General features: G+C 43.6%; 1 protein-coding gene across 1 annotated transcript in view; it reads left to right on the plus strand.

The window, feature by feature from the left end:
- nek11 (NIMA-related kinase 11) overlaps positions 1-9,891 on the plus strand; it is a 68,779-nt gene that overhangs the window by 47,576 nt on the left and 11,312 nt on the right. The window contains exons 11-12 of the mRNA XM_053327716.1: positions 1-24; positions 2,794-2,910. The exon at positions 1-24 is cut by the window's left edge and continues 114 nt beyond it. Coding sequence (XP_053183691.1) covers positions 1-24; positions 2,794-2,910 — 141 coding nt within the window. The remainder of the gene's footprint in view (positions 25-2,793; positions 2,911-9,891) is intronic.

Genomic DNA, 9,891 nt, shown 5'->3' on the forward strand with positions numbered 1-9,891 from the left:
GTCCACCAGGCTTTGTCCCAGTTTGTCTGCTGAACTGGTCCGACTGGGATTATATTAAAGGACCAGTTCAGATACCTTCCTTCCTTCCTTCCTTCCTTCCTTCCTTCCTTCCTTCCGTCCTCCTTTCCTTCCTTCCCTTCTTTCCTCCCACCTTACTCCTTACACCTTTCCTTCCTTCCTTCCTTTCCTCTCTTCCTTCCTTCCTTCCTTCCTCCCTCCCTTCTTACTCCCTTCCTTCCTTCCTCCCTCCCTCCTTACTCCTTTCCTTCTTTCCTTCCTTCCTTCCCTCTTACTCCTTTCAGAGTTTCCTCCCAACGTAGAGAGAGAGAGAGGAGAGAAGGGAGGCGGGAAGTGAGGAAAGAAGGGAGGAGGGAAGTGAGGAGAGAAAGCAGGAAGGAAAGGAGGGAGGAGTGAAGGAAGGAGAGAGGAAACGCTCTCCTCCTAACAGCTGCTCATGGACTCTTGATGTTTGTCATGTGACAGATTGAATCGACTGTAATAACCTTTCATCGTCTGTTAAGCAGAGATTATTTGTCTCTGGATTAAATATTGTTTGCCGTGTTCGCTGTCGCTGAACTTCTTAAAAATACGGAACGATGTGAAGCCCAAAAGCTCTCTGGAGATTATTGCGTTAGAGCGACTTCATCAGGTGTTTATCTCTAAATCCTTCAGGAAGCCGGCGAGTATTAAAAAGGCCACGAGGCATAAATCTAATTAACATTAGTGTCAGTTATGAAGGTTTGGACCAGAAACATCCTCCCTCCCTCCTTACTCCTTTCCTTCCTTCCTTCCTTCCTTCCTTATTTCCTTCCTTCCTCCTTTCCTTCCTTCCTCCCTTCCTTCTTAGGCAAGGCAAGGCAGTTTTATTTGAGAAACATTAAAACATACATTTACCCCCCCCCCCCCCCACACACACACACACACACTAACAATAAAAACAAAGTACAGAAAAATAGAAAGAGAGAAATAAAATGCTAGAATAGAGCATTAAATATAAGATTGCAGCTTAAAATAATAATTAGCTTTAAAATCATTAAAAGGACATAGAGTGCAAATGAAAGATTAAAATGTAAAGTGCTTTAAAATAAAGAGCTCAATCATAAGCTCAGGAGAAGGGAAATGTTTCTAACCTGGATTTAAACATGTTCACAGTTCTGCTGGTAGTTTGTTCCAGTTGTGTAAAAGCTGCTTCATCATGTTTAGTTTGAACTCTGGGCTCAACTATCTGACCTGAGTCAGTAGATCTCAGAGCTCTACTGGGTTTATATTCTACTAACATGTCATTCATGTATTCTGGACCTAAACCATTCAGTGATTTGTAGACCAGTAGCAGAACTTTAACTGGGAGCCAGCCAAGTAAAGATTTAAAATATTTGGAATGCTAATTAGGACATCCAGTTTGTTTTTGATGCTTATTCGTGCATTGTTTACATGATTTCATATATTTAAAATATATAATATATATAAATATCTGACTGGGAGCCAGTGTAAAGACTTTAGAACTGACTGGGAGCCAGTGTAAAGACTTTAGAACTGACTGGGAGCCAGTGTAAAGACTTTAGAACTGACTGGGAGCCAGTGTAAAGACTTTAGAGCTGACTGGGAGCCAGTGTAAAGACTTTAGAACTGACTGGGAGCCAGTGTAAAGACTTTAGAGCTGACTGGGAACCAGTGTAAAGACTTTAGAACTGACTGGGAGCCAGTGTAAAGACTTTAGAACTGACTGGGAGCCAGTGTAAAGACTTTAGAACTGACTGGGAGCCAGTGTAAAGACTTTAGAGCTGACTGGGAGCCAGTGTAAAGACTTTAGAACTGACTGGGAGCCAGTGTAAAGACTTTAGAACTGACTGGGAGCCAGTGTAAAGACTTTAGAACTGACTGGGAGCCAGTGTAAAGACTTTAGAACTGACTGGGAGCTAGTGTAAAGACTTTAGAACTGACTGGGAGCCAGTGTAAAGACTTTAGAGCTGACTGGGAACCAGTGTAAAGACTTTAGAACTGACTGGGAGCCAGTGTAAAGACTTTAGAACTGACTGGGAGCCAGTGTAAAGACTTTAGAGCTGACTGGGAACCAGTGTAAAGACTTTAGAACTGACTGGGAGCCAGTGTAAAGACTTTAGAACTGACTGGGAGCCAGTGTAAAGACTTTAGAACTGACTGGGAGCCAGTGTAAAGACTTTAGAGCTGACTGGGAGCCAGTGTAAAGACTTTAGAACTGACTGGGAGCCAGTGTAAAGACTTTAGAACTGACTGGGAGCCAGTGTAAAGACTTTAGAACTGACTGGGAGCTAGTGTAAAGACTTTAGAACTGACTGGGAGCCAGTGTAAAGACTTTAGAGCTGACTGGGAACCAGTTTAAAGACTTTAGAACTGACTGGGAGCCAGTGTAGAGACTTTAGAACTGACTGGGAGCCAGTGTAAAGACTTTAGAACTGACTGGGAGCCAGTGTAGAGACTTTAGAACTTTCCTTTATTTTGAAGAGTTAGTTCCTTTTATTTTGAAGAGTTTGTTCCTTCATTATAGAGAGTTTATTCCTTCATTATAGAGAATGTATTCCTTTTTATTTTGAAGAGTTTGTTCCTTTATTTTGAAGAGTTTGTTCCTTCATTATAGAGTTGGTTCCTTTATTTTGAAGAGTTTGTTAATAATAATAATAACTTTATTTTGTATAGCGCCTTTCATAAAACCCAAGGTCGCTTGACAATAACAAGAACACAGACAAAAACACACATTTAGCCGGCAAAAGCCTGCAGGAACAAGTGCCTTTTCAACATTGATTTAAAATTGTCCAGAGTTGGTGCCTGGCGAATGTCCTGAGGGAGCGAATTCCAAAGTGTAGGAGCTACCACACTGAAAGCTCGGCTCCCAAAGGTTTGCCTTCTGGTGCGGGGGATGGACAGGAGGCCCAAGTCAGTGGAGCGCAGGTCTCGTGAAGGGTGGTAGATATGGAGAAGGTCTGTTAGGTACTGGGGTGCAACGGCATGAAGAGATTTGTAGGTGAGAAGAAGAAGTTTGAAAGTGATGCGGAACTTAATTGGAAGCCAGTGCAGCTGTTTGAGTGTGGGGGTGATGTGCTGCCAGGGTTTTGTTCGAGTGAGAACCCTGGCAGCTGAGTTTTGGACGTGTTGGAGCCTGTCCAGTGTTTTATTGGGGACCCCATACAGGATGGCATTGCAATAGTCCAGACGTGAGGTGATGAATGCATGTATGAGGGTCTCTGCAACTGAGTCAGTGAGTGAAGGACGGAGTCTTGAAATGTTCCTTAGGTGGAAGAAAGCGGATTTGGTGACAGATTTGATGTGTGTGTCATATGATAGTGTGGAATCCAAAATAACACCAAGATTGCGCACCTCCGAGGACAGTGAGATGCAGGAGCCATCAACTTGGAGGATAAGACCATCTACCTTGTGGAGCAGATTCTTTGGAGCGACAACCATGAGTTCTGTCTTCTGACTGTTGAGTTTGAGCAGGTTGGTGGTCATCCAGACTTTTATGTCGTGCAGGCAGTTGATGAGGGATTGTGGAGGGAGCTGGGTAGAGGGTGATGTGCTGAGATAGAGTTGGGTATCGTCAGCGTAGCAATGGAAATTCAAACCATGGTGGCGGATGATCTGGCCGAGCGGGAGCATGTAGATGGTAAAGAGGAGGGGACCAAGTACGGAACCTTGTGGCACACCGTGGTTAACTGGGGCAGGGTGGGAGCTGGATCCATTAAAGGTAACAAACTGTTTTCTGTTGGATAGATAGGAAGTGAACCAGGATAGAGCAGTACCAGTGAGTCCAAGGTGAGTAGAAAGGCGGTTGAGCAGGATTGAGTGGGAGACCGTATCGAAAGCGGCCGTCAGGTCCAGCAGAACCAGGATGCTGATGCAGCCAGAATCAGCAGCAATCAGAAGGTCATTGGTGATCTTGACAAGGGTGGTCTCTGTGCTGTGGTGGATCCTGTAGGCTGATTGAAAGGTTTCATACAGGTCGTTATTGGACAGATGTTGATGGAGCTGGGCAGCAACCGCTTTTTCAAGGATCTTGCTGAGAAAAGGCAGGTTGGAGATTGGCCGATAGTTGCTGAGGTCCACGGGGTCCAAACCCACCTTCTTAAGGATGGGCGTAACAGAGGCAGTTTTAAGACTGATGGGCACAAAACCAGATAGAACGGATGCATTGACAATGTCCACAATGGAAGGGCAGACAGAAGATAGGCAGGCCTTGACCAAAGCAGTGGGCATGGGGTCAAGGGAGCAGGTGGAGGCTTTGGCCTTGGTGACTAGCTCAGTTATCTGACTAGCGTCAACTGGGGTGAAAGAAGAGAAGGAGGGACATGTAGCAGGGGAAGCGCCGTCCTGAGATAGACACCCAAGAGGGGTGGTGGGTGGAACCAGAAGCTGCTGGTGGATGCAGTCAACCTTAGCCTGAAAAAAGTCATGGAACTTGGAGCAGAGGTCAGAGCCGGCAGTAGGGTGGGGGGCAGTACGGGGGGAGAGTAGTCTGTTGATAGTAGAGAACAGTGCTCTGGGATGATTTTGTTGAGACCCAATCAGAGTGGAGTAGTACTGGGTCCTGGCCTGGGAGAGAGCTTCCTTGTAATCCGTAATATGATCTTTGAAGGCCAGCTGGTGGACAGTGAGGCCAGTTCTTTTATAAAGCCTCTCCAGCCTCCTACCAGTGGCTTTCATGGAGCGAAGCTCAGTGGTAAACCAGGGGGCGGGACGAGTGAATGAAACAGTCCGGATTTTAAGGGGGGCCAGAGCGTCCAGGCTAAGGGATAACGCTGCATTGTAGCTGGCGACCATGTCATCAGGAGCAGATATGGAGGAGTCAGTAGTCCAGTGGTTGGCAATCAGGCTAGACAAAGCTTCTGTGCTCACAGTCTTAATGTTCCTGAACATGATGGTCCGTCTAGGGCGCTGCCTAGGCAGGGAGGCAGGAACATTGAAAACAATGGCATGGTGGTCAGAAACTGCTAGGTCCAGGCACTGTAGGTTGGTGAGGGGAAAGCCAGTGGAACACACCAGGTCTAGCGTGTGGCCTTTACTGTGGGTGGGGCCCTGCACATGCTGCACAAAGTTGAAGCAATCCAGCAGTGACAGAAACTCCGAAGCAAATTTGCAGCTGCTAGTGTCAACATGGATGTTAAAGTCACCAAGCAGAAGTGTGGATGGAGATGTTGCACAGACAGGCGTGAGGAGCTCAGACAGTTCAGACAGAAAAACAGCAGGAGCCTTGGGAGGGCGGTATACAAGGACACACTGGAGCTGAGAACTCCCAGCCAAGGTGAAAACGACACCCTCAAATGTGGTGGTAGCAGGTACAGTGACCTCCTTAATCAGGATGTCTGCACGATGGATGCAGTTTTTTATTGAAGAGTTTGTTCCTTTATTTTGAAGAGTTTATTCCTTTATTTTGAAGACTTTCTTCCTTTATTTTGAAGAGTTTATTCCTTTATTTTGAAGACTTTCTTCCTTTATTTTGAAGAGTTTGTTCCTTTATTTTGAAGAGTGAAGTGAAGCTTCTGTTGGAGACTGATGTTTATTTATTTATTTAAGGAAGGAAGGAAGGAAAGAAGGAAGGAAGGAAGGAAAAAAAGACAGGAAGGAAACTGGGCCAAATTGGACCCCTCTGTGGGCCGGTTCTGGCCCAGGGGCCGCATGTTTGACACCCCTGCTCTAACTTATTTAAACATTTCAATAACTTTTAGAGAGACAATGCAAATGTTTTTATTCAGCACATTTCAACAGGTGCTTTATATAAAACATAAAATGCATCGAGACAGGAAATAAAAGCAACGTGTGGCAAAATGCAAAAAAGTGTTAAATTAGAAATAAAATAAAGACATAAAAACATTAGAAGAAGAAGTTACAGCTCAGTGTGAGATACTAACCTGAAAACTGTGATTTAATAAGAAGCAGCTGGAAGAACGGAGAGTCGGATCAGATGTGATGAAAAGGTTTAGTTTGGTGAATCCTTTAATCCTTCAGGTGACAGCAGGTTGACTTTTAATTTGAAATCTAGTTTCCTGGTTAGTGTTTTTAACATCAGTGACTGAAGCTGACTGTTAATCGTTCTTCTTCTTCTTTGGCTCCAAAAACATTTACTTTAGTTTTATCTTAGGGAGAAATAATTATAAAGAGTTTATTCCTTCTATTTTGAAGAGTAAGTTCCTTTATTTTGAAGAGTTTATTCCTTCATTATAAAGAGTTTATTCCTTCTATTTTGAAGAGTTAGTTCCTTTATTTTGAAGAGTTTATTCCTTCATTATAAAGAGTTTATTCCTTCTATTTTGAAGAGTTTATTCTTTCTATTTTGAAGAGTTAGTTCTTTTATTTTGAAGAGTTAGTTCTTTTATTTTGAAGAGTTTATTCCTTCTATTTTGAAGAGTTAGTTCCTTTTTTTAAAGAGTTTATTCCTTTTATTTTGAAGAGTTTGTCCCTTCATTATAAAGAGTTTATTTCTTTTTATTTTGAAGAGTTTGTTCCTTTATTTTGAAGTTTGTGCCTTCATTATAAAGAGGTTATTCCTTTTATTTTGAAGAGTTTATTCCTTTCATTTTGAAGAGTTAGTTCCTTCATTATAAATAGTTTGTTCCTTTATTTTGAAGAGTTTGTTCCTTTTATTTTGAAGAATTTATTCCCTTTATTATGAAGAGCTTATCCCTTCATTATAAAGAGGTTATTCCTTTTATTTTGAAGAGTGTATTCCTTTATTTTGAAGAGTTTGTTCCTCCATTATAAAGAGTTTATTGCTTTATTTTGAAGGCTTTGTTTAATAGTTGTTGGATCAGAGGAATAAGATCATGATATCACACTAGCTGTTGGATCAGTTCTTTGTTGACAGGTTGGATAAAAGTTTCAGTGTTTTGGGGATTGTCTAGAAACTTTTCGAGGCCTCTTGAGGTCCCTGATCCTCAGATTGGGAAACACTGATCTGAGATCTGAGAGGCTCCGATTATGAAATGAAGCCTTTGAAGTTTCACGAATCCAACCGAGACGGTGACTGTGTGAAGAGAAGAGAGCGTGTCTGCGTTTCTGGAGGGAGTTCAGAAATAAAACTGATAAAAGTCACAAATATCAAACACACACAGTTTATACTCTGTGAATATCATTTAGATTCTCTACTGTAAGGAAGGGAGGAAGGAAGGAAAGGAAGGAGGGAGAAAGGAAGGAAGGGAGGAAGGAAGGAAGGAGGGAGAGCGTGAGAAAGGAAAGGAGAAAGGAAGGAAGGAGGGAAGGAAAGGAAAGGAAAGGAAGGAAGGAAAGGAAGGAGGGAGAAAGGAAGGGAGGGAGGAAGGAAGGAAGGAGGGAGAGCGTGAGAAAGGAAGGAAGGAGGGAGAGCGTGAGAAAGGAAAGAAAGGAGGGAGAAAGGAAGGAAGGAGGAAAGGAAAGGAAGGAAGGAAAGGAAGGAGGGAGAAAGGAAGGGAAGAAGGAAGGAAAGAAGGACAGAGGAAAGAAGGAAGGAGGGAGGGAGAAATGGAGATGAGGAAGGAAAGAAGGAAAGGAGGGAGAAAGGAAAAGAAGGAAGGCAGGAAGGAAGGAAAGAAGGACAGAGGAAAGAAGGAAAGAAGGAAGGAGGAAAGAAGGAAAGGAGGAAGGAAGGAAGGAAGGAAGGAGGGAAGGAAGGAAAGGAGGACAGAGGAAAGAAGGAGGGAGAGTGTGAGAAAGGAAAAGAGGGAAGGGAGGAAGGAAGGAAAGAAGGACAGAGGAAAGAAGGAAGGAGGAAAGAAGGAAGGAAGGAAAGAAGGAAAGAAGGAAGGAGGAAAGGAAGGAGGAAGGAAGGAAGGAAGGAAGGAAGGAGGAAAGAAGGAAAGAAGGAAGGAAGGAAGGAACAGTCAAAACAAACAAATACAAAGAAGTGAAAGTTGAGTCTTTTATTTTGAAGGAACCCTGCAGGCTCTTTTACACTGAAAGGTTCACATACAGAAAACAGAACCAATTAATTGAATGAGTTTATATATTTGAACCTCTCAGAAAGCGGGTCGGCGTGTTCCCTCCAGCAGTCTGTGTGTGTGTGTGTGTGTGTGTGTGTGTGTATGTGTGTGTGTGTGTGTGTCTGGGCTCAGAGTGAGACAGCAGCGACTCAGAGTGACTCAAACCTTCAGCAGGTGATGGTGTGTGTGTGTGTGTGTGATGGTGTGTGTGAGACGTAGCTGCAGCTCTTTAGCTCATTAGCAGGTTTTAAGAGTCGCAGCGAGCAGCGAGCAGCGAGCAGCGAGCAGCGAGCAGCGAGCAGCGAGCAGCGAGCAGCTCGGGGAGACGTGATGTAACCTCAGAGTTTCTCTCTCTGCTCACAAATGAAAAGTCTCAGACTGGGAACACATTAAATATGAATATGTGTGAATGTGAGAAATGGTTTTAACTCATATTATAAATATATAAATATATATATAATATAATATAATGTGTGTATATATATATATATACATATATATACATACATATATATATATATATATATATATATATATAGATATATATATATATATATAATATATCAATCAGATTTTAGTGGTTTCATGATCAAAGGAGGAAGGAAAGAGGGAGGAAGGAAAAGGGAAGGAAGAGGAGGAGTCCTTCCTTCCTTCCTTCCTTCCTTCCTTCCTTCCTTCTTCCTCCCTCCCACCCTCCTTCCTTCCTTCCTGCATCCCTCCCAGCTTCCTTCCTTCCTTCCTTCCTCCCACCCTCGTTCCTGCCTTCCTTCCTCCCTCCCTCCCTCTCTTCCTTCCTTCCTTCCTTCCTTCCTTCCTTCCTCCCTCCGTCCCTCCCACCCTCCTTCCTTCCTTCCTTCCTTCCTTCTTTCCTTCCTTTCATGATCAACATGCTCAAAAATCTAAAACCTAAAGTTAACGTGTGAATAAATAAACACTGTGAGGTTTTATTTTACTGATGAGATCACATTACATCATGTCAATTAATTTACACCTGGTTGCTAAGTTTGTTACTGACCTCGTTCGTTACTTCGTTACTTACTTAATTCGTTACTTGCCTGCTTAGTTCGGTAGTTTGTTACTTCATTACTTAGTTCGTAACTTAGTTTTTTACTTAGTCCATTACTTAGTTACTTAGCTAAGCTGGTTGCTAAGGTGGTTGCTAAGGCGGTTGCTAAGGTGGTTGCTAAGGCGTCTGCACTCTCGTATCTCAGATGTGAAGAATATGAGTCCTGTTTAACCCTCCTGTTGTCCTTGAGTCAAGGAAGGAAGGAAGGAAGGAAGAAGGGAAGGAAGAAGGGAAGGAAGGAAGGAGGAAGGAGGGAAGGAAGGGAGGAAGGAAGGAAAGGAAGGAGGGAGGAAGGAAGGAGGTAGGAAGGAAGGAGGCACTTCCTTTAAAGTGTTTTAACTGATGAGGAGAAAGTGACATCATCGTTCCCAGAGCAGAGTGACATCATCGTTCCCAGAGCAGAGTGACATCATTGTTCCCAGAGCAGAGTGACATCATTGTTCCCAGAGCAGAGTGACATCATCGTTCCCAGAGCAGAGTGACATCATTGTTCCCAGAGCAGAGTGACATCATTGTTCCCAGAGCAGAGTGACATCATTGTTCCCAGAGCAGAGTGACATCATTGTTCCCAGAGCAGAGTGACATCATCGTTCCCAGAGCAGAGTGACATCATTGTTTCCAGAGCAGAGTGACATCATTGTTCCCAGAGCAGAGTGACATCATTGTTTCCAGAGCAGAGTGACATCATTGTTCCCAGAGCAGAGTGACATCATCGTTCCCAGAGCAGAGTGACATCATCGTTCCCAGAGCAGAGTGACATCATTGTTCCCAGAGCAGAGTGACATCATTGTTTCCAGAGCAGAGTGACATCATTGTTCCCAGAGCAGAGTGACATCATCGTTCCCAGAGCAGCCATGTGATTGGCTGACGGGTAGAGACCTCGGAGATGCTGAATTAAACATG

This window comes from Scomber japonicus, chromosome 10 (genome assembly GCF_027409825.1).
Source record: "Scomber japonicus isolate fScoJap1 chromosome 10, fScoJap1.pri, whole genome shotgun sequence".
Lineage (NCBI taxonomy): Eukaryota > Metazoa > Chordata > Actinopteri > Scombriformes > Scombridae > Scomber > Scomber japonicus.